The sequence below is a fragment of the Trichomycterus rosablanca genome, chromosome 12, assembly GCF_030014385.1.
Source record: "Trichomycterus rosablanca isolate fTriRos1 chromosome 12, fTriRos1.hap1, whole genome shotgun sequence".
In the NCBI taxonomy this organism is placed as follows: Eukaryota; Metazoa; Chordata; class Actinopteri; order Siluriformes; family Trichomycteridae; genus Trichomycterus; species Trichomycterus rosablanca.
In genome coordinates, this window is record NC_085999.1 from 16,948,565 (window position 1) to 16,974,283 (window position 25,719).

The following is a 25,719-nucleotide window of genomic DNA, read 5'->3' on the forward strand; positions in this document are numbered from 1 at the left end:
AACATGTTTTCACTTTGTCATTATGGGCTATTTCGTGTAGATTTTTTAAAAGGAAACTATACTCAAATTCGGATTTCGAGTATGTCTGTAACGTAACAAAATGTGGAAGAAGTGAAGGGGTGTATATTGTATAATTTCAACAGCTGGTTTAATCTTAGACAAAGGCCAGTTTTATTACATTTAATAGCAGAGAAAGTGGTGCATTAATGAACAGCATTACTCGGGCCATTATAGTCAGCTATCACCAAGTGTCATTTGCCACACTGAAATAGCAGCTTGTTCTTTTAGAGGTTTACCTCCGAATATGAGTAGCAGGTCAGGCAATGAGTGCTCTACACAGTCCTCCGTCTCCTTTGACGAGCGGCCATCGTCCCATTCCTCATCAGCAGCATTCTGATTCTCAAACGTAAGGCAACCTCCTTTTGCCTCAGTCCACTTACTGGCCAGAGTAATATCCTTCTGGTCTGTCTCCTTCCTCATTGGCAAAGTCTTCAGCTCAATGTTCTCCTCCGGCTGCAAAGACGAGCTGGATGGGAAACACTTGTTCTTGAATGGTCTGTGCTTTTGTTTGCTGTTTGTTATGGGGATTTCTAACGCACCGGGTTGGAAACTCGGTCCGATACCAACACTGCAGTGGTGAATCCGACATGGAGCGGTGGATCCAGGTAATGATGGCAGCTTCTCCCAGGTCCACGTGGTAAGACTGAGCTTCCAAAGGCAGTTTCTGGGAGCGCTCTGGGTCTCTGCTCCGCCAAAGAGCAACATGCTGTCCTTGTACACTACGGCTGAGTGGCCCATCAGCTTTGAGGGTCCTGAGCTGCACAGCAAAGCAGTAAATCATGTTATAATAGGCACTGTGGAATAACTTAACTAATTAATCAGGTGTTCATTATTTTAACAACACTATACAGATTTTTTCTAGAATTGTATCCGAAAATATAAGAGATAAGAGAGATAATAACACTTTATTTATCCTGAAGGAAATATTTGGGTATATACACACACCGATCAGCCATAAAATTAAAACCACTTCCTCTACACACACTGTCCATTTTATCAGCTCCACTTACCATATAGAAGCACTTTGAAGCTCTACAATTACTGACTGTAGTCCATCTGTTTCTCTGCATGCTTGGTTAGCCCCCTTTCATGCTGTTCTTCAATGGACTCTCCCAGAACCACTACATTCTGTGGTGGATCATTCTCAGCACTGCAGTGACACTGACATGGTGGTGGTGTGTTAGTGTGTGTTGTGCTGGTATGAGTGGATTAGCGCATCCAACTGCCCGATTGCATCATGCTTCCTCTCCACCAATGCCGATCCCTGCTCTGATTGAGGAGAACGAAGCTAACCCACGCCCCCTCGGACACGTGGGCAGTATGCCGTATGCATCTTATCACCTACACTTTGACAAGTGCAGTGCAGCTCAGCGTTGTGTACAGAGAGACACACCCTGAGAGCACTCTTTTCTCATCTCTGTGCAGGCGCCATCAATCAGCCAGCAGAGGTCGTAATTGCACCAGTCATTAGAGAGAGACCCCATCCGGCTTAGTCCCGCCCATCTGAACAACAGGCCAATCGTTGTTCATGTGGCCGCTCAGCCTTAGTCGGCAAGCAGAGCTGAGATTCGATACGATGTATTCGAGATCCCAGCTCTGGTTCCAGTGTGTGTTTTAACCGCTGCGCCAGCTGAGCGGCTCTATATCACTGTTTGACATGTATGGTTTGATGTTATTAATGTAGAATATAGTGATGCCAAATGTAATAGGGCTCTGAAAAAGTTGTATTCTAAAATGTCCAGCTTTAACAAAACAGTTCATAAAGCATTATCCTAAATGACCTGGAGGTTCTTACATTAGCGTTTTTAGGTGTTTTTGTCAACTGTGACAAAAACCTCTGTGTTCCTATTGGTTAGCAGTGGTTTTTGCCTGTTAACTCTCCCATGAATGCCGTTTTAGACTTTTTTTTATTTAAAATGATAAAATCTGGTAAGCCAGGACTACTGAGTTTTACATTTTGGTTGGCCCGCCACTTCTGAGAAGAAAGACTCGTTTACTGCATTTACATTTACATTTTTGGCATTTAGCAGACGCTTTGATCCAGAGCGACTTACAGAAGTGCTTCCATAGTAAACATTACCTTACTCTAGTTTAAGTAGACAACAGTCCAAGAACACACATCTGCTAAAACTTTGTTAGAACCAAAGGTTTTTTTTTTTGGACCAGAAATAAGAGTGTTAGTAAGTAAGTACAAGTCAGCTTATGCCTAGTTCACACTACACAATTTTTGCCCTGATTTTCGCTCGGCGACTGGTCGGCGCTAGATTTGCCGGCTCGGGAGCAACTCGGCGTTCGCTCGGCGATCAAAACTCGGCTCTCGATCGCTAAGTGTGAACTACTCAACAACTCGATCCGACCGGCTCGCTGAACGCTCGGCGACCAGATCGAGATTTCTAACATGTCAGATATCTGATCTCAGTTGCCCGACTGGCAATGAGTGCTATGTCGAACAGCCAATTAGAACGCAAGATACGGTCTGGGGGAAACGCAGGAGAGGAGTGTAAACAGGTGGGACAGGGGGATAATATAGTTTATATCAGAATACACCGGCACACACACGTTTTACAGTATTTCTGACCTGATCCTCTACAAAACATAACAACAATGTTGCATTGCAAAAATATTTATTAACCTCCAACTCACTATAGAACAATCCATACTGTTCGTGTTGCCAAATCCACTCAGATTCATTTATTATTTCTCTTTGATTTTACGCTGCACATCAGCACACAAACACTTTGATCTCTCGCTACTTGTTGACGTGCATTTTTGGACGTTAAACCCCTCGTCACTTCTCACGTGTGTTTTTGTAAAAAAAAAAAAAAAAAAAAAAAACGTAGTTTGGGAGATCAGAGAAGCTTGCCTGCGATTCCAGTTGGTGATAGATCGTGTAATGTGAAAGCCCCTATCACCGATCAGTCGTGTAGTGTGAAATATACACCGACTGAAAGACTCCCGAGTGCAAAAGATTCAGTCGTGTAGTGTGAACTGTACAGCGACCCGACAAATCAGAAAGTCGTGTAGTGTGAACTTGGCATTAAGTGCTTAGTAAAGAGGTGATAAAGGTTTTTAATCGCCTTTTGAAGACAGCAAGAGACTCAGAAGTTCGGACAGACAGAGGAAGCTCGTTCCACCACTTGGGTGCAAGTACAGAGAAGAGCCTTGATGCTTGTCTTCCTCGAGTCCTGGGTGGAGGATCAAGTCGGGCGAGACTAGTGGCTCGCAGTTTGAGTGGTACAGAGCGGGGTTTGATTAGACCTCGAAGGTAGCTTGGAGCTGGTCCATTTTTGGCTTTGTAGGCGAGCATCAGTGTTTTAAACTGAATGCGTGCAGCTACAGGAAGCCAGTGAAGAGAACAGCTGTGGGGTGATGTGGCAGTGTTTAGGTTGGTTAAAAACCAGGCGAGCAGCTGCATTTTGAATGAGCTGCAAGGGTTAAATAGTGGACATAGGAGCACCTGCCAGGAGGGAGTTGCAGTAGTCCAACCGTTTACTGGTGTCACAGAGGATTGATAAACCCCACAGGCTGATATATTTTAATAGCTTTTTTATTTCTTCCATTTAACATGCTTCATGCTGCTAAAGATTTAAAAACTATATATTTTTTGGTTTTCTCTGGGTAAAATTTAACAGAAAGTAAAGGGCAAATAGGGCAAAAATTTATAGCGCTGTAAACTGAAACACTTAACCGAGTCTGACCACACATTTACAAAACACCTGTGTAAATGGCTTGTAGATAACAAAACTCCAGCATTAATCATTTAGCAGCAGTGCACTGTTAGAGAAGGTTAATTCAATGGCAAATGAATCAGATTACAGGAGGGTAGTGTGCCAGCTCTCTGTGGTAGGACATCTGCCTTTTGGCAAATGAGTGTTTTCTGCTAGGTAACCATGTTCTAATTTTCCATCCCACTGCAATACAACAAGTGTTGCATAATCCCATTTTTATCCTTTTTAAAGTAAAACGTTAGACATCTAAAACAGTGAAGTGGATGTATAATAATATACAAACACACAGGCAGTGCTCAGGTGGCTGAATTGATTCAAATCAATAGAAACTTTTTAACTGTCCGTCCCTTGTAGTGGACATCAGGATTTATTTGGTGTGGTTGGTTTGCTGTTGGTTGAACACTTATATTTAAAACAAACAAATAGACACACTTATTACAATATACAAACATATTTTGTTAAGCCTGCTGCCCTTCCTGACAACCTCCTTAATTCTTAAAGAGTTTGGGACTGGCAATGAGAGTGCACAAACAAGTGCAACTCCCAATGGTTAGGCTGCTCAGCCACCACTCCCTTAAACATAGCCAATCATGTCTGTGTTGACCCTTGTCCGTCCAACAGCACAGCTAAGACTTGAACCCCGAATCTCAGAAGTAGTGGGCTAATGTTTTACTTACGTGCCACCTTATGTGAAGTTATTTAAATAACTATACAAATGGGGTCGTGATAGTAAGGTGGTATAAGTTACGTGATGTGTGACACCTAATCAAGTATACACTGATCAGGCATAACATTATGACCACCTTCCTAATATTGTGTTGGTACTCCTTTTGCTAACTAAACAGCCCTATATGCAATTGTGATGCACCGTGTGTTCTGACACCTTTCTATCAGAACCAGCATTAACTTCTACAGCAATTTGAGCTCCAGTAGCTCGTCTGTTGGGCCAGCCTTCGCTCTCCACGTGCATCAATGAGCCTTGGCCGCCCATTACCCTGTCGCCCTCCTTGGACCACTTTTGATAGATACTGACCATTGCAGACCGGGAACACACCACAAGAGCTGCAGTTTTGGAGATGCTCTAACCCAGTCATTTAGCCATCACAATTTGTCCCTTGTCAAAATCGCTTAAATCCTTACACTGTCCATTTTTTTTTGCTTCTAACACATCAACTTTGAGGATAAAATGTTCACTTGCTGCCTAATATATCCCACCCACTAACAGGTGCCAAGATAAAGAGATAATCAGTGTTATTTACTTCACCTGTTAGTGGTCATAATGTTATGCCTGGTAGGTGTATGTAAAAATGTACGTATACTTTTTAAATATTTTGTTTATGCATTTTCTCCCCTTTTTCTCCCTTTTAGCACGTCCAATTGCCCGATTGCGTCATGCTTCCTCTGCCGAATCCCCGCTCTGATTGAGGAGAACGAAGCTAACCCAAGCACCCTCCGACACGTGGGCAGCAGCCGTATGCATCTCGTCACCTACCCTTTGACGAGTGCAATGCGGATCAGCGCTGTGTACGGAGAGACACACCCTGACAGCACTCTTTTCACGCCTCTGTGCAGGCACCATCAATCAGCCAGCAGAGGTCGTAATTGCATTAGTTATGAGAGAGATCCTATCCGGCTTTTAATATCCCACCCCTATATGAACAACAGGCCAATCGTTGATCATGTGGCTGCTCAGCCCACCCGGCAGGCAGAGCTGAGACTCGATACGATGTATTCAAAATCCCAGCTCTGGCGTTCAGCGTGTGTTTTACCGCTGCGCCACCAGAGTGGCAAAAATGTACGTATACTTATGTTATTATGGTTATGTGCTGAATCATTCATTCACAGATAAAAAACAAGACATGCTACGTCAACAGGGAAATCTAATATTGGCTATTAAAATTAATTTTGCTATGTAAAATTTAATACTAAACTTAGTCTTAGGTACTCTGTGGTTACCTATATTGTGTGTATTGTGGTACCCACATTTATTCTTGGTATGCTAATGTTTTTTGCCCTGTAAAGAACTGGCAGCATGTCTACGTTGTACTCCTGCCTTGAGAACGATCGATCAACTGCGACAATGACCAGGATGAAGTAATTAGTGAAATATAATCAATGGATGACATTGTGTTAATTATAGGATATAGGATATCCTTACAAAGTGTTGATGCAGCTCCAAGTCTGGTTGTAGCAGCTCCAACTCCACAGGTCCCTCTGTTCCTTTAGACCTTGCAAGCCACCATACAGGTACATACAGTCCTGGTGGGTCATGGCTGAGTGACTATGCCTTGGTCCGGGACAAACTTGTGCATTACTCAGGAGTGACCACATCCTAGTGTCTAACAAATACGGAAACAAATACTCAGTGTTATTGTTTGCAGTACCTGTGAATGGAACTGTGACATTTGGGAAATGTAAGGAAGTTGTATAATGTGGCTTCTGAAAAAGTACCTCTAAAAACTTCCTCTAGAATGTACAAATAGTTACTGTGCTACATAAGGTTATAGAGTTGTTTGCAAAAGTTTGGGCACACTTGCTCAGAGCATAAGTTCTGTTGCTTACCTAACTGAAAAGAAGCACATGTAATCTCTTCACAAAGAGAACCTGAACACTGTATGCAATCCCCATATCCAAAAAGGTTGGGACACTTCATGAAAAATGCAGTAAAAACTAAAATCTGTACTTTGTTCATTCACTCGAAACTTTAAGACAAAAGGACAAAGGGGTGGCTCAGTGGGTAGCACTGTCGCCTCACAGCAAGAAGGTCCTGGGTTCAATCCCCATTGTATCATGCTTCCTCTCCGCCAATGCTGATCTCTGCTCTGATTGAGGAGAACGAAGCTAACCCACGCCCCCTCCGACACCTGGGCAGCATGCCGTATGCATCTCATCACCTACACTTTGACGAGTGCAGTGCAGCTTAGCGTTGTGTACGGAGAGACACACCGTAAGAGCACTTTTCTCATTTCTGTGCAGGTGCCACTAATCAGCCAGCAGAGGTCGTAATTGCACCAGTCATGAGAGAGAGAGACCCCATCCGGCTTGGTCCCGCCCATCTGAACAACAGGTCAATCGTTGTTCATGTGGTCGCTCAGCCTTAGACGGTAGGCAGATGTATTCGAGATCCCAGCTGGGGTCCTTTCTGTGTGGAGTTTGCATGTTTTCCTTGTGTCTGCGTGAGTTTCCTTCGGGTGCTCCGGTTTCCTCCCACAGTCCAAAGACATGCAAGTGAGGTAAATTGGAGATACAAAATTGTCCATGACTGTGTTTGACATTAAAATTGTGAACTGATGAATCTTTTGTAACGAGTAACTACCGTTCCTGTAACCAAATCCTAATTAACAAACAAAAGGACAAAAGAAAAGACAAGGAGAAAAAATTTAGTGTTGATTCAATTAACTAAATTTCTTAAATACAGTATGAACAGATTAAGAAATTAATGCCTGAACCACACTAAAAGAAAGCTGGGACAGAGTCATGTTCACCACTGGATCACCTTTTATTTATACTTTTTAATTATTTGGGAATAAAAAAAGTACTACTTTTTGCAGTTTGCAAGTGGAATTTTTGCCCATTCTTGCTGTATACTAAAGTTGAGCTGCTTAACTGTCTGTGGTGCCCATTGTCTGATCCTCCTCTTTATGATTTTCAATAAAAGACAGATCTGGAATACAGGCAGGCCAGTCATGCACACACACTCTATGTCTACAAATCTACACCGTTGTAGCTTGTGCAGAATGAGGCCTGGTTTTGTCCTGCTGAAATAGACATTGAGGTCCTAAAAAGACACATTGTCTTGGCAGCATATGTCTCTCCAAAATACCAATATAGGCCTCTGCATCAATGGTACCTATACATATTTGCCGATCACCCATGCTGTGGGTACTGATTCACCCCCATGCCATCACAGATGCTGTTTTTTGCACTTTTTATTGGTTTTCATCTTTGGCAAGTCGAGTTTGTTTGTTTATTAGGATTTTAACATAATTTTTTACACTTGGTTACATTCATGACAGGAACGGTAGTTACTCATTACACAAGATTCATTAGTTCACAAGGTTATATCAAACACAGTAATGAACTATTTTGTATCTCCAATTAACCTCACTTGCATGTCTTTGAACTGTGAGAGAAAACCGGAGCACCCGGAGGAAACCCATGCGGACACGGGAAGAACATGCAAACTCCACACAGAAAGGACCCGGACCGCCCCAACTGGGGACTGAACCCAGGACCTTCTTGCTGTGAGGCAACAGTGCTATCCACTTAGCCACCGTGCCCGCCCTTGCAAGTGGAGTCTGATGTCCATTTTTCCAAAAAACAAGCTGAAACGTGGACTGGTCTAATCACTGAGTGCTGTCTTTTGGTCCATCTTAGAAGACTTCAGGCCCAGAGAATTCACCACCGTTTCTGTGCAAAATGAAGATGTGACTTTCTTTTTGCATAATACGGTTTCAGGTTGCATTTCTTGGACCAGCAGCAAACTGTGTTAAGTGACAATGATTTTACTCCCGAAGTACTTCCGAGCCCATGTGTCCATCATGGTAGATTGACAGTTTGTCAAACAATACTAACCAGATGTCCCCTGGCTCCATTAATCTTTTCATTTTATTATGAACTGTAGATGGTAAAAGACATGAATTCTTTATCATCCTGAGCTGACATATACTGTCTGAACTGATTAAGAAATTTCTCACAAAGTTTGGCACAAAGTGTTGAACCATGACCCATCCCTGCTACTAAGTCCTTGGTGGATGCTTCTTTAATACTCATTCTTGATGACCTCACCTGTTACCAGTTAAACTGCTAATTGCAGAACCTTTCAGAACAGTGTTAAAGCTTGTAAAACCTTGGTCTTATTTTGCTTTATTTTCAGTGTGTTGCAGATGCCACATTCTATTGTATTTAACTTTATATTTACAAAACACAGTTAGGTTTGTCGGTGTAAATACTGGTAAAGGTTTCTTTGTATCTCTATCACTTAAGTAACAGTTCAGGCGATTTAACAAAATACAATTTTAGTTTTTATTGCATTTTTAGAAAGTGTCCCAACTTTCTGGAAATTAGGTTTGTGTCCTTGCAAATGTTAATTTACAATTACTACTCCTTTGAAATGCACACGTGAAATGTACAAATGAAAATGCCACACAGCTCACAGCTTTTCAGTCTTGATTCATAATTGTTTCCACACTCATTCATGCAGAACAGTTCTGAACCAGAAATATTCTCAGGTCATTTTGCATAAACTCCAGGTTCATGAGATTTACCACACCCTAGTTTGTTGCAAATGGATTGGTGCCATGTCCGTGGTATTCCTGCTTTTTGCCCAATGTTTCCCGGGAGAACAGGACCAGCATGACTATGGCAGGATAAAATGCTTGATGAAAACAAAATCCTACGTTTGCAAACGAAAAAAAAATATTTAAACCTAAATACTTTCTTTCAAATATATTCAAAGAAGAAGTGTGGTATGTTTTAAATGAGTGCCTCTTTTCAGCTTGAGTTTCTTTACTGTTGGCTAGACATTAACAGGTTTTTTGGGCATCAGCAAAAACACCAGACCATCACTGCCAGACCTACAAGTCCAAGACAAGACCTACCAGTTCTTAACAGCTGATTTCTTGTATGAGCACTTTTATGAAAAATACGTCTTAACTGTTTAACTGTCAGTGGTGGCACTTGGTTTCACAATGCTTCTGGCTTCATAAACTGTGTTTTTACATATTTAAGATACTGCTATCTGTAATGAGCTTGCTCAAAGTATCAAACTGATTATTCTGTATTGTGGCTCATGTTTGTTCTTGCAGCAGATTGTACAGTTCTGCTTCCATGCCATTTAATACCACAGCTCTGCTTTCTAGTCCACACGTAGCTGCAAAGTGCTGAATGATGATTTAGGATTTTAACATCATGTTTTACACTCTTTGGTTACATTCATGACAGGAACGGTAGTTACACATTACACAAGATTCATCAGTTCACACAAGGTTATATTGAACACAGTCATGGACAATTTAGTGTCTCCAATTCACCTCACTTGCATGTCTTTGGACTGTAGGAGGAAACCGGAGCACCCAGAGGAAACCCACGCAGACAAGGGGAAAACATGCAAACTCCACACAGAAAGGACCTGGACCGCCCCACCTGGGGATCAACCCAGGACCTTCTTGCTGTGAGGCGACAGTGCTACCCACTTAGCCCCCGTGCCGCCCTTACATGGAGTAAAGAAAGTAAATAATAAGTAAGTACACTTTTAAAAGGGGGAATTGACAAAATCCAATATAATTCATCTATCATATTATTTTTCTATTGGGTGTTTATCTCATCTGCTGGGTGAGAATTTGTACTCTCAGCAGCTGAAGGTGCATGACAGAACAGTTGGCAGACAGTTCACACTTAACAAATGAGTCAACATTTCAGCAAATAAGTTATGAAACAAAAGAAATTGACAGCAAAGCAATTTTTAAAAACCAAAATCCAAAAAATCTAAATGAAGTGTGACAGGATTGTGATTGGCAGATTTACACTCATTAGTTAACTGCTTTTACAGAACCGCTTACTTTTAACATGCTTTCATTAACATGCTTTCTGTTAACAACATCATTTTCTCCACTACAGAATGTTTTAGGCAAGCGTAGTAAAAATGAATCATCGTTCATGCCCATCTGAGAAAGTCTGCTTCGCTAAACAAGAGCCAGCAGTCCTTCTGCACATTGATTGTGGTGTCTAACTCAAACCAAAGTGTTATTCATGTTCGTGCCTCACAAACAGAAAAGTGTCTTCTCGCAATGTTCTAGCCTGTGTACAAAATATTACTTACCCGTGTCAAACCGCCAGAACTCATGTAAGGTCCCTCGCATATCAATGTATCCCCCATAAACATACATAGAAGATCCCAGTACTACAGCACTGTGCCCCTTTCTGTTAGCTGGTACCTCTTTCTAGAAAGAAATAGAAATTACATTACAAGGTTTCTTTGTATTGAAATGAAATAAATTAAAGAAAGCATGACAGATTTTCATATTTATATTGTGTGTGAACCATGATGCAAACCAGGCTCAAAAAATAAATACATTTTGCTGCTCAGCGGTAAAATACACTAGCACAACAGAGCTGGGATTTCGAATATGTCCTATCAAATCTCAGCTCTGCCATCCGGCTGGGCTGAGTGGCTGGGATCCTCATAACTAGTGCATTTACGACCTGGCTGTGCTGGCTGATTGATGGCACCTGCGCAGGGTTGGGGAATAATGCTGATCGGGGTGTGGCTCTCCGTGCACAAGGCTGACCCGCATATGAACTCGCCTCATGCAGGTGAAAAGATGCAGTCAGTACTGCACACGTGTCGGAGGGGGCGTGTGTCAGTTGCGAAGCTCCTCAGTCAGAGGGAGTGTTGTGTCGGTAGAGGGGTAACATAACGCAATCAGGGTAATTGGATACAACTAGCTTAGGGAGAAAACTGGGGGATAAAAATGGAGAAAAATATTTTTATTTTAATTAATGAATAAAAACTGGTAAGTGATCACTGCGCAGACACACCTACTATGTAAAAAGTGTATGTGTGAGTGTGTGGAGGTAATGTGTGTTAAGAGTAAATAGGAGGTACAGGAGAGGTATTGGAGTTTTTAGTTTGATCCAGGTTGGTCTTTGTTCTAAAACAGTTTGACAATCACTGTACTATTGCATTAAAGGAGGCTACAACTGTAGCCATTCAGAGTATTTGACTGTGCTTACCTGAGAATGTGAACCTGGCTTGTTTAAATGCAACCACTGTTCTTTATCTGTAGATTACAGGAGATGCAAGTTCAATTATATTCAAGAGAGAATACCAAAATATCACTTATCCTTTCATATGAAATGTGTTGGGTGGCATGATGGCTTGGTGGATAGCACTGTTACCTCACAGCAAAAAGATCCTGGGTTCGATTCCCAGGTGGAGCGCTCCGGTACCTTTGTGTGTGGAGTTTGCATGTTCTTCCCGTGTCTGTGTGGGTTTCCTCCGGGTGCTCCGGTTTCCTCCCACAGTCCAAAGACATGTAGTCAGGTTAGCTTGAGGTACTAAAAAAGTCCCCCTGAGTATGTGTGTGAATGTGTGTATGTATGTTTGCCCTGTGATGGACTGACGACCTGTCCAGGGTGTTTTCTGCCTTTCGTCCAGTGAATCAGAGGTAAAACAGACAATAAATGCATTCATAAATACAATATTTAATGAATGTATAATAATTAACACAACCTGCAGTTTGTATTAAATTGACTAAGACCTTTTAAGCAATACAGTATACACTGCCTGGCCAAAAAAAAGGTCACCACCTGGATTTAACTAAGCAAATAGGTAAGAGCCTCCCATTGGATAATTACTGCATGGGTGATTATGTTTCAGCTGGCAACAAGTTATTTAACCCTAACTGATGCAGTGAGTAGCTTCTCATTTGTTAAACAACCATGTCGAAAGATGTTAATCTGTTTCAGAAGGGTCAAATTATTGGCATGCATCAAGCAGAGAAAACATCTAATGAGATTGCTGAAACTACTAAAATCGGGTTAAGAACTGTCCAACGCATTATTAAAAAGTGGAAGGACAGTGGGGAAACATCATCTTGAATGATCGTGATCAGCGATCACTTAAACGTTTGGTGAGATCAAATGGTAGAAAAACTACAGTAGAACTCAGGGATATGTTTAATAGTGATAGTAAGAGCATTTCCACATGCACAATGCGAAGGGAACTCAAGGGATTGGGGACTAAACAGCTGTGTAGCCTTAAGAAAACCACTTGTCAGTGAGGCTAACTGGCAAAAACGGCTTCAATTTGCTAGGGAGCATAAAGATTGGACTCTGGAGCAATGGAAGAAAATCATGTGGTCTGATGAGTCCAGATTTAACCTGTTCCCGAGTGATGGGTGCATCAGGGTAAGAAGAGAGGTGGCTGAAGTGATGCACCCATCATGCCTAGTGTCTACCGTACAAGCCTGTGGGGGCAGTGCTATGATCTGGGGTTGCTGCAGTTGGTCAGGTCTAGGTTCAGCAACATTATGTGCCCAAAGAATGAGGTCAGCTGACTACCTGAATATACTGAATGACCAGGTTATCCCATCAATGGATTTTTTCTTCCCTGATGGCACGGGCATATTCCAAGATGACAATGCCAGGATTCATCGGGCTCAAATTGTGAAAGAGTGGTTCAGGGAGCATGAGACAACATTTTCACACATGGATTGGCCACCACAGAGTCCAGACCTGAACCCCATTGAGAATCTTTGGGATATGCTGGAGAAGACTTTGCGCAGTGGTCCAAATCTCCCATCATCAATACAAGATCTTGGGGAAAAATTAATGCAACTCTGGACAGAAATAAATGTTGTGACATTGCAGAAGCTTGTGGAAACGATGCCACAGCGAATGCGTGCCGTAATCAAAGCTAAAGGCGGTCCAACTAAATATTACAGTGTGTGACCTTTTTTTTTTGGCCAGGCAGTGTATGTATCAAAAATGTATCTACATAAAGTGGTAACAAATCATAAGCATTCATCATAAGCACCAATTTTAGAATGTAGTTGAACCTGAGGGAGCATTTTAGCCCATTCTTCTTCACAAATTGTAGGATTCTGCCAGGTTAGTTGGGGAGCGGTTTTAAACACACCACAAATGTTGAATAAGTTTAAAAGCAACACTAGGACATAGGTACATTAGGTGAAGTGCCACATTAGTACTTTGTAATGGAGTGGGTCGCCAGAAAAAGCTTTAAGCCTGCAAGGTCATACAAGATGAACCCAATGTGAAGGGTACTTGACCAAGATAGAACAGTGGCCAAAATTAACAAAAAATAAAAACCAAAGGTAACTAAATATAAAAGTAAAGAGGTAAAAGAACAGCTAGAGAGCTTGCTAGCCCAAAAGCCAAAAAAAAGATGTTCACCCTCAGGGACATAAGCATACACTGCCCTCAAAGAACATCAAGAAACCTCATTTGGCCATTTACTCGACCCACAGGGACATCAGCGCTAAGCCCCCAGGGAAACACATGACCAAACATTTAATTAGTCAGAATGTAAACCAGCTACTCAGTCCACCAGACTAAAGAATAAAGAAAGAGGAACACACTAGAAACTGGGGCTAGCTATAAAAGTAGTGCAGCCACTATATTATCTGACACAGCCCATATTCAGTGTGGATCTATCTGCAGGTTCGCTCATAAAGGAGGCAGCACTTTCATCAAGGGTAGCTGAACCAATTATTTCCCCGAAAAGGGGATCAAACAGTGTCAGCATAAGAGCCAACAAAAACAAAAATACTGGCATCTCAGAACGTGCAGTTGTTCAACACAGTACAATACAGAGAGGCAGCAGCAGAGTGGCCATCAAAGCTACAGTGAATAATGCTGATGAGGCACAGAGACTGCCTGATCAAAACTCTCGCCACTGTCAATCTAGGTCTTCATGCCCCTGCCGGCCATAATAGCATAGCAGGTGAGCATGGCTGCGTCCGAAATCGCATACTTACAGTACGTTCCAGATTCGAGGAAGTACGCACTGCTCAGCCGGTAAAGCAGTACGCTTTTTCAGTACACAAGTATGCAGCTTCAGACATACTACGTCCGCCATCTTACCAACGTCACGTGATGCATGACGTTACATCGCCGCAGTTATAACGATTTAAAAAACATTCTGTAGTTCTCCACGAAGCTACTAATAACGTTACTCAGGGTTGTACGCAATAATAACATTTTTAATTTTTTGTCTTACTTACACTTGTGAACAGCCGACTCTTTCTGCTGCTTTCCACCATCTATCAGCTCTAGTTGAATTATGGGATACATTACCGGACCGCAAGTGTGCATCCTTTGCATACTCAAAAATGACTCAAAAATGACTGCCCATGAAGTAAGTCATCTGGGTACTTTTCACGTACTGTTTAATGCGTACTGTTTACAGCCTCAGACCAGAAATCCCTTCAGAGAGTAGTGAGGACGGCGGAGAAGATCATCAGAACCTCACTCCCTTCCATTTACGGACTTTCTAAACACATTTATTTATTAAGATTTAAATACCTACATCATGCTGCTACTCTTCTATTATATTCTGTGCAATAACTTAAGTGTTTAACACTAGGCATTTTATTTATAAGTAAGTAAATTTTATTTATAAAGCACTCTTAAAACAACTTACGTTGACCAAAGTGCTGTACATCAAACAAGCAAACATAAGACAACATTATGTTAAAAAAGTAAAACCAAATAAAAATACAGAGTAAGAGACAAAATAAAACAGATAAAAATAGACTAAACAATTATAATTACCACAGCTCCTCACTGTTCAAATGCCAGCTTATAAAGGTATGTTTTTAGGAGTGATTTAAAAACAGTGGCCGAAGGTACTTGTCGAATAGTAGGAGGTAGAGTGTTCCATAGCCTTGGAGCATAAACTGCAAATGCACGATCACCTTTTAGCTTCAAACGAGCCCTAGGAGCAGTCAACAAATTCTGAGTGGCTGATCTTAAAGATCACTGTGTGGTTGCGGGAGAAAGCATACCACTGAGATAAGCCGGGGCTTGACCATTAAGCGCTTTAAAAACAAATAAAAGCACTTTATTTATTACACCAGTACCTCACCACTGCAAATTATGTGCAGTATTTCTTACTTAGTGTGTTTATATTTTTTACTTTACTTAACGTGTATTTTATGTCTGTTTACAATGTATGTGCAATATTGTTTTTTATTTTTTTTACTTAATGTACTGTATATCTTTTTTTAAACTTAATGTATATTTTGTCTTGTATATGCTCTTTTTTTGTTTTACATTCTGCACATTGGAACGCAATCTCGTTCAGCTGTGCACTCCTAGCTGTATAGTCTGAATGACAATAAAGTTCACTTTGACTTTAATGTATACTACGTATTCGGACATACTAACCGCTCTCACGTACTGCTTTCGTGTACTGTTCAGTATGGAAGTATGCGATTTAGGACGCAGCTCATAATTCTGTAACCCGTGCCATATTTTGCCAATCTCTGTTCAATAACATGATGCCAAAACCACTTTGATTGAATGTGGAGATAATGATCGCTTAGAAGGCAATTAAACAACTTACATACCTGTATCAAACAGCCAGAAAGGTGTTTTTGAGTTAGTGTATACAGAATCTCTCCAGCCTCCAAACACATACAGAATACCCTGACAAATAAAAAAATTACATAATATTACATATGAGACATTGTTTTTTTACAATATCAGATACCTAACTACTGTTACGTGACAGCATGTTTATCTTTTAAAAAAACAATAATATTTTAATGTGTTAAATCACCTGATGTGCCACCATGCTGTGCTCTTCCAGTTCATCAGGTGCTTGATCATCCTTGCAGTACAGCTTAGTCCACTTATTACACACTAAAATAAAAAATAAAAAATTCCCCTGCATTTAAATGGATTTTCTTCCTACCATTATCAAATGAGCCATAGCATTAAAAACATGTGATAACTTACCCACATTGTACTTCCAGAAATCTTTTAATGAGTGTTTCCCTCTACCTCCGAGCAGGTAGACATTTCCCCTGTATTCACAAGTGGCATGTTTATAGCGGTTACAAGGTGCAGTGGAGACCTGAGGTACTGAAATCCACAGACAAGGACTGTTCCTTTCAGTCATACTAGACATATGAGACACATCATAAGTGCAATCCTGGAAATGACAAAAAACTATAAGTTAATGAGGACAGACAGTTTTTACTATAGTGACTATAGTTACTAGGGCTGGGCGATATGGATCAAAAATAATATCTCGATATTTTTTGCTGAACGGCGATATGCGATATATATCTCGATATTTTTTTATCCCATAAGGTAATAACAAAAAGACACTTCTGAGACAAAGCTACATGTTCCAATTTTTTTTACAGGCACTTTTATTAATATTCATGCTGGGGAAGCTTCACACAAGAATTATTTTTCCTTAAAAAAAAGAAAAAAAAGAGTTATTCTAAGAAAAAAAAAAGTTGTTTTCTAAGGCATCTCCTGTTGTGTAATGTGAATTACAAATATATTGTCTGGCCCTTTAAGAATGTTAAGTGTACTATAGGGCGCAGGGAGCGAGTGTGTAGGGAAGATGTTGGAATGACACGGTTTCCGGCTGAGCTTGTGTGACATTAAAAGTAAAACCCCGTTAAAGTAAACCCCTCGTTAACCCCCCACCCCACCCCCACATGTTTGGACTTTATACATTATTTTATGTATATGTCGCCATAACAGTTACATAAATTTTTTTTTTTACGTATAGAACTCAGTTCTGTAATACAGGCAGAACTAATCGTTAATGTTACTGTGTAACTATTACAACATTTAATGCATTTTAATCAGCGTTCTGCTTCATGCACTTTATTATTATTTAACAGCTTTATTTGTTGTTTAATTGCTGTTTGCTCCTTGTTTACTGCAGAGTTAGTTCATGCAATTTAATAATGTTTGGTTGTTTATTGGCCGACAACAAGAAATACTATAATAGAAGATAAATAAATAAATGACGTGTCGGACGTCGGGCGATCATCCAGTATAAACTAACACAACCACGTACAACATCCAGTACAGAAATCCCCATAATGTTTGTATTTACAGATAGAGCAAGTATATGCACATCACATATACAAACACAAGAACAACAGGAGACGCACCGCTACGTTATTATTACTTTCTCAACACTTAATGTGAAGTAAATACGTGAATGTCAGCCCGTGCATGCCCTTGTATTGGTTTTTGAAACGAATAACGACTCGTTTTCTTGTTTTTTAACTTTGGGATTTGAAGTGAAAACGAATGAAGGTACACGGAGCTGGAACCTTTTGTCTGGACTTGTTTTCGGCGTTCTCTACAGAATACATTATTCTGCTGCTCATCTGACACTTTGAATTCGAACCATCTCCAAATAATTCCAAAAAGAGTCATTATTTTTCTTTTTAGTAAGCAGCTCCTCTTCGATAGCTTCTGTCACGTCTTTATCCGTCTCCATGCTATCGCTGCCTGCAGGACTTACTGGTGAAGCGGTGGGGAGGGGCGAGTTGTGTTCAGTGAGGGAGAGGGGTGGGGCAGGTGAACATGTGCAGAGACAAACTGGGAGAAGAGAAAGACGAACTGTCTGATCTAACTGGAACGCAACATCTATATCGATATATGCGATATTGTCTTATCTTATATCGCGTATGAAAATATATCGATATTTTATAAAATCTCGATATATCGCCCAGCCCTAATACCCTAATAGTTACTATATATATATATATATATATATATGACCAGGCATAACATTATGACCACTGACAGGTGAAGTGAATAACACTGATCATCTCATCATCACGGCACCTAGTTAGTGGGTGGGATATAATAGGAAGCAAGTGAACATTTTATCCTCAAAGTTGATGTGTTAGAAGCAGGAAACATGGGTAAGACCAGTCAGGGTGCCCATGCTGACAGCACCAATAATGAACACGTGAGCATCGGAACTGGACCACAGAGCAATAGAAGAGAGTGGCCCGGTCTGATGAATCACGTTTTCTTTTACATCACGTGGATGGCTGGGTGCATGTGTGTCGCTTACCTGGGGAACACATGGCACCAGGATGCGCTGTAGGAACAGGGCAACAGGCGGAGGCAGTGTGATGCTTTGGGCAATGTTCTGCTGGGAAACCTTGGGTCCTGCCATCCATGTGGATGTTACTTTAACATGTATCACCTACCTAAGCATTGTTGCAGAACATGTACACTCTTTCTAGGAAACAATATTCCCTGATGGCTGTGGCCCCTTTCAGCAGGATGATGCGCCCTGCCACAAAGCAAAAATGGCATGGAAATGGTTTGGGGAGCACAACAACGAGTTTGAGGTGTTGACTTGGCCTCCAAATTCCCCAGATCTCAATCCAATCGAGCATTTATGGACAAACAAGTCCGATCCATGGAGGCCCCACCTCACAAGTTACAGGAGTTAAAGGATCTGCTGCTAACATCTTGGTGCCAGATACCACAGCACACCTTATTAGGACGGTGGTCATAATGTTCTAAGTGCCCCTGTTACAGACAATATTAACTTTATTATAAAAGCAAAATATTTAGTCCAATAATGAGTGTCGCTTTTTGTAATACATAAATTAGACATTTACTGTAATCAATTGAAGAGAGGGAAGCATGTTTTATAGAGCTATATACACTGAACAGCCATACCATTAAAACCACCTTCTTGTTTCTACACTCACTGTCCATTTTATCAGCTCCACTTACCATAAAGAAGCACTTTGTAGTTCTACAATTACTGACTGTAGTCCATCTGTTTCTCTACATACTTTTTTAGCCTGTTTTCACCTTGTTCTTCAATGGTCAGGACCACCACAGGATCACCACTGAGCAGGTATTATTTAGGTGGTGGGTCATTCTCAGCACTGCAGTGACACTGACATGATGGTGGTGTGTTAGTGTGTGTTGTTTTGGTATGAATGGATCAGACACAGCAGCGCTGTTGGAGTTTTTAAATACTGTGTCCACTCACTGACCACTCTATTAGACACTCCTACCTAGTTGGTCCACCTTGTAGATGTCAGAGACAATCGCTCATCTATTGCTGCTGTTCATCAGTGGTCACAGGACGCTGCCCACGGGGCGCTGTTGGCTGGATATTTTTGGCTGGTGGAATATTCTTAGTCCAGCAGTGACAATGAGGTGTTTAAAAACTCCATCAGCACTGCTGTGTCTGATCCACTCATACCAGCACAACACACACTAACACACCACCACCATGTCATTGTCACTGCAGTGCTGAGAATGATCCACCACCCAAATAATACCTGCTCTGTAGTGGTACTGGGAGAGTCCTGACCATTAAAGAACAGTATGAAAGGGGGCTAACAAAGCATGCAGAGAAACATATGGACTACAGTCAGTAATTGTAGAACTACAAAGTGCTTCTATATGGTAAGTGGAGCAGTGAGTGTAGAAACAAGGAGGTGGTTTTATTGTTATGGCTGATCGGTGTATACTTATGTTATTTATAGAAAAATGTTGTAGTCACAGAATAAATCAGGGTTTTATACTCCGTTAACAATGATTTTAAGTCATTAAACCAAGGACTCACAAGTGATCTCAACTATCCATTAGGGAAACTGCTCTCACACATCTAAAAATAGGAAAATCTGCTGGGAGATAATCCAACCACAATGTGGGATTTTAACAGGTAAACATGTGCTTTCTTACATATAAAGCTAAAAGAAGAGTGCTTGTTAACACTTTTTTTTAACCAAAAATTACATCATAATGATAAAAAGAGGTAACAGCAAGGTTACATATCAAAAAAAGAGATTTGATTTGCACTACTTGTTATTACTAAAGGCAATTGTTTCTACAATTATTCACCCCTTTTATTTTGTCTACTATAACAACAACAACAATGACAAACCAGTGAGTTGTCTCATGTCTTATCTATCTATCACAATTTTTTGTTTTGTTTAGAATTGTTTTCATTTACTGTTTTCATTTCATCCACCCACATGTTTGACTGTGGGTATCACATTCTTATGGTGAAATGCAGCGTGAGCTTTTCACCAGATGTTAAAGAAACAAAAAACACATTTAACTGATTAGTACACAGAATACTATCAAAAAGTCTCGGGGGTGGCCGTTCATGTGATGCAGCGGTAAAAACATGCTAGCACACCAGAGCTGGGATTTCGAATACATCGTATCGAATCTCAGCTCTGCCATCCGGCTTGGCTGGGTGGCCACATTGACAATGATTGGCGGTTGGGCTGTTGTTCACAGGGTGGGATGAGCCGGACCAGGGATCCTCATAACTGGTACAATTACGACCTCTGATGGCTGATTAATGGCGCCTGTGCAGAGTTGGGGAATAATGCCGATCAGGGTGTGGCTCTCCGTGTACAAGGTTGATTCGCATATGAACTCGCCTTGTGCAGGTGAAAAGATGCAGTTGATACTGCACACGTGTCTGAGGGGGTGTGTGTCAGTTTCGAAGCTCCTCAGTCAGCAGTGAAGGGTTGTATCGGTGGAGGTGAGGAGTATCACAACCAGGGTAACTGGATCCGACTAGATTAGGAAAGAAAATTGGGGAAAGATTCGGAGAAAAGAGAAAAAAAAAGTCTTGGGGGGGTCATCTAGATGTTTTTAGCAAATGTTCTTTCATTCAGTAGTGGTTTGTGCGTTGCTCTCCCATGGATGCCTTGTTTGCCCAGTGACTTTCTTATTTTATTTTAGTGCAGTTCTTTGTGACCTCAACAATGGCTTTGTAACCCTTTCCAGACTGGATGATTTTAAGGACTTGCATCTATTTTTTAATCTTCTTAGAATGTGTCATCATGGGCTGCTTTTTGTAACCTTCTAGCCTGATTCACATTGCCAGGAAGGTTTGATTTAAGTGATATTTAGATTCAACAGGTCTGGCAGCAATCATGCCTGGGTGTGGCTAGTGAAATTAAATCTATTTTATTAATGCATTTTCTCCCCTTTTTAGCACGTCCAATTGCCCCATTGCATCATGCCTCCTCTTCATCAATGCCGATCCCTGCTCTGATTGAGGAGAAGGAAGCTAACCCACGCCCCCTCCGACACGTGGGCAGCATGCCGTATGCATCTTATCATCTACACTCTGACGAGTATAGTGCAGCCTAGCTGTGTGTATGGAGGGACACACCCTAAGAGCACCCTTTTCTCAATTCTGTGCAGGCGCCATCAATCAGCCAGCAGAGGTCATAATTGCACCAGTCATATGAGAGAGACCCCATCCGGCTTAGTCCCGCCCATCTGAACAACAGGCCAATCGTTGTTCATCAGTCGGCAAGGCAGAGCTGAGATTCAATACGATGTATTCGAGATCCCAGCTCTGGTTCCAGCGTGTGTTTTTACCGCTGCGCCACCTGAGCGGCCTCGCGCCCATAGTCGACGGCTGACAGAAGGAATAGAAAGCTGGAAGGCTAAGGAAGACCTAAGAGTGCGGGTGGGATTGTAGACTTGGAATAAATCGGAGATGTAAGAGGGTGCTAGACCATGTAGAGCTTTGAATGTGAATAATAAAATTTTGAAGTGTATGCGATAATTTACGGGGAGCCAATGAAGCTCTCTGAGAACTGGAGTGATGTGTTTAGTTGAGGGTGACCTAGAGATAATACGTGCAGCGGAGTTTTGGACTGGTTGGAGTTTTTGTAATGATTTTTGAGGTAAGCCGAATAGGATTGAATTACAGTAGTCAATTCGGGATGTTACCAGCGCATGGACGAGAATGGCAGTACTTGTTTGACTGAGGCACGGGCGTAGGCAGTTGATACGTTGATTGATCTTATGTAACCACTGAAATAATCTTATTCACAAGTATAATAATGCCATGTCAATGTAATATTGACGTATTATGTAATATGTTAGAAACTATGCTGGAATATTGTATGCCAAACTCTTGTTTAAAGAGATCGTACCCATTTTGCTAGAAGGAATTCCCAGTTAAAGGGCGAGTTCTTTGGTGTTTCCTAGCCAGAAGTTCAAAATTCTGAATTACAACTTTTGGCCAAATGCAGCGTAAGTCATTTAGAGTCCTTACAAGAGAGGAAGCCCTCTTCTGATGGGTCAGGGCACGTGCATGTCTTGGTTAATAATGCCATGTCAATGTCATATTGACGTATTATATAATACGTGAGCAACTACGCTGGTATATTATATGCCAAACTCTTGTTTAAAGAGATCTTACCTACTTCACTAGTAGGAATTCCCAGTTCCACTACACCACTATAAATACACCGATCAGCCATACCATTAAAACCACCTCCTTGTTTCTACACTCACTGTCCATTTTATTGGCTTCACTTACCATATAGAAGCACTTTGTAGTTCTACAATTACTGAATGTAGTCCATCTGTTTCTCTGCATGCTTTGTTAGCCCCCTTTCATCCTGTTCTTTAATGGTCAGGACTCTCACAGGCCCATTACAGAGCAGGTATTATTTAGGTGGTGGATCATTCTCAGCACTTCAGCGACACTGACATGGTGGTGGTGTGTTAGTGTGTGTTGTGCTGGTATGAGTGGATAAGACACAGCAGCGCTTATGTAGTTCTTAAACACCTCACTGTCCCTGCTGGACTGAGAAAAGTCCACCAACCATAAATATATCCAGCCAACAGCACCCCGTAGGCAGCGTCCTGTGACCACTGATGAAGGTCTAGAAGACGACCAACTCGAACAGCAGCAATAGATGAGCGATCGTCTCTGATTTTACATCTACATTTTACGTCTAACAGAGTGGACAGTGAGTGGACACGGTATTTAAAAACTCCAGCAGTGCTGCTGTGTCTGATCCACTCATACCAGCACAACACACACTAACACACCACCACCATGTCAGTGTCACTGAAGTGCTGAGAATGATCCACCAGCCAAATAATACCTGCTCTGTGGTGGTCCTGGGAGAGTCTTGACCATTGAAGAACAGAGTGAAAGGGGGGTAGAGAAAGCATGCAGAGAAACAGATGGACTACAGTCATGGCTGAATTACTGACCGGGCCAGTGGGGCCAGCGCCCAGGGGCCCTTGAGGTCAGGGGGCCCCGGGGGGGCCCTGGCCCAAAACATTTTGCGATGCCTATCAACATTTATGATACAATATATTTTTATTTCCGAGGGCCCTCCATTTTAAGGATCCTCTGACTATTAGGGACTTTGACCCCAGGGCCTCTTGGGGGCCCTAGCCATGCTTTTGGGGCCCCTAGCCATGCTTTTGGGCCCTAGCCATGCTTTTGGGGGCCCTAGCCATGCTTTTGGGCCCCTTATGAAAATGGATGAGGCGTTGTGGCACTGCTCTGACTTCGACTTCTGGCTATTAGGGGTTCTAGGAAAGAGGGGGGCATATTTTTAGAGGGCCCTGGTTATGAGAGCCCCTACCAGGGGGCCCTAGAGAAGAGCAGGGCATTCCATTAGAGGGCCCTTGATCACGAGGGCCCCTGCTATGGGGCCCTTGACTTTCATAGAAGTCGTTTACCATGGCTCCTTGACTTTCTAGGGACCTACAAATTGCCAGGCAAGCTACCATATTTCATATTTCATTCAGGATTAGGATGCGCCAAAACCGCCTGAACTCACTGTCACTTCTGGCCATTGAATCAGATTTGGTCAGACAGCTTAATTTTGATGAATTAGTGGATGACTTTGCAAGAAAGAAGAGTAGAAAGAAACTTATATAAAATAGATTCTTGTGTTAGGGTTAGTTATTGACTGACAGGTTGTTTAATGTATTAATTTATTTATGTTTTTTTTTTTTTTTGGGGGGGGGGGGGGTCGCGAGGGGTGGGGGTGTTGCCCTGGGCAACTCTTTGCCCAGGGGCCCAGACTATCCTTAATCCGTCCTTGACTACAGTCAGTAATTGTAGAACTACAAAGTGGAGCTGATAAAATGGATAGTGAGTGTAGAAACAAGGAGGTGGTTTTAATGTTATAGCTGATCAGTGATTTTTGTTTAATGACCCAAGTTGCAACAACCTGCAGACAACCCTACCTACCCTAAGGTTAAGAACTGATGGGTAGCTGTTCAAACCCAGGCGTGACCGTTACTCATCGAACAAAAGGCATTTTCCTCCACTATTTAATATCATTACAAATACTTAACTGATCTTTAAGTACTATTACAGCTCAGCTTTTAATATCACTACAGTTACGAAACTGATTTTGCAGCAGAGCACCACGTTACTCCAGCAGTACTACATATCGTGCAATGAAAATTACGATTCAGTGTTTAGTATTATATACGAAACTAACTACACGCTTTACTAAATCACCAACAAACATCTAACTGCCGATTCTACTGTATCTGATTCAAATGATTGTTTATTTAAACGAAGTAAAGAGTCTTAAAGTCTTACCGTCTTCCTGTTATTGTGGCTAGCAGTGAGCGGGTGGGTGTGTGGGTGTGGCCATGCTCAAACTTTCCTCACAGCTCCCCCTCTACAGCGTTCATACAGAACACTGCTCATACATACTGGCATACAGCTCATACAGCTCTAGTTTCTATGGAAACCTGTTCCTGCAACCTGGATGAGAAAAGGTAGCACTGTGTATAACAAATATCATCCTAATTTAGCGTTTTTTATTTATTTATACATTTTAAGGTTAAAAGTAAAAAAATTAAGATAAAGGTTGTTTGAACATAGCACTGCCCTTCTTTTCCTCTAGGTGGCAGAAACGAGTTTAAAAAAAAATTTGGTATAGCGTGAAACAAACAGTTAAAATAATAATAATAATAATAATAAATAATAATAATTAGAATTATAATTATAATAATAATATTAATAATAATAATAATAATAATAATAATAAATAACACAGACATCCCAAGTCTCCCGGAAGTTCCGGGAGTCTCCCGCACATAGCGGCTCCCTGATGCCCGCAAGTAAGATAAAATCTCCCGGAATCTAGAACGAGCGGCCAAGAGCGACACAAACGCGCACGCAGGCGACACAGACTTTATTCCCTGATTGCGTATTAAATCCGTTATCTGATATACAATCTAGCGCACTATGTAGGGAACATAAATCCGTTATCTGATATACAATTTAGTGCACTATGTATTGAACATAATTAATTATGTAATACACTATCTAGTGCACTATGTAAGGAACACAAATCATCATCTAGTTATTCTTTCTAGTGCACTATGTAGTAAACATGAATGCGTTATCTAATACACTATCTAGTGCACTATGTAGGGAACATAAATCCGTGATCTGATATACAATCTAGTGCACTGTGTAGGGAACATAAACCAAGTGTCTAATTCACTATCTAGTGCACTACGTAGGGAACATGAATCCATTATCTGATATACAATTTAGTGCACTATGTAGGGAACATAATTAATTATGTAGGGAACATAATTAATTATGTAATACACTATCTAGTGCACTATGTAG

At 41.4% G+C, this 25,719-nt stretch overlaps 1 protein-coding gene across 2 annotated transcripts; it reads right to left on the reverse strand.

Moving 5' to 3' along the window:
* Positions 1-126: 126 nt before the first annotated feature.
* On the reverse strand, positions 127-24,773 carry si:dkey-3d4.3 (uncharacterized). 2 transcript variants are annotated; one of them, XM_063005760.1, is made up of 8 exons: positions 24,673-24,773; positions 16,272-16,467; positions 16,093-16,175; positions 15,881-15,959; positions 11,523-11,569; positions 10,609-10,729; positions 5,947-6,127; positions 127-817 (listed from the first exon to the last, which is right to left on the reverse strand). In XM_063005760.1, the coding sequence occupies exons 2-8, from the start codon at positions 16,441-16,443 to the stop codon at positions 235-237; spliced, it is 1,266 nt and encodes a 421-aa protein (XP_062861830.1). In that variant the 5' UTR covers positions 16,444-16,467; positions 24,673-24,773; the 3' UTR covers positions 127-234. The 2 variants fall into 2 exon arrangements, with proteins under 2 accessions (XP_062861830.1, XP_062861831.1); XM_063005761.1 differs by lacking the exon at positions 24,673-24,773 and adding an exon at positions 18,512-18,524.
* Between the last annotated feature and the right edge of the window lie 946 nt (positions 24,774-25,719).

Excerpts from the sequence above, each read along its gene's own strand:
- si:dkey-3d4.3 (XM_063005760.1), bottom strand. The coding sequence starts at position 16,443 with ATGTCTAGTATGACTGAAAGGAACAGTCCTTGTCTGTGGATTTCAGTA. Across the intron at positions 16,176-16,271 it reads TTTCTGGAAGTACAATGTGG|TGTGTAATAAGTGGACTAAG; the intron begins GTAAGTTATCAC and ends TTTTTATTTTAG. Across the intron at positions 818-5,946 it reads TGGAGCTGCATCAACACTTT|CTCAGGACCCTCAAAGCTGA; the intron begins GTAAGGATATCC and ends TTTGCTGTGCAG.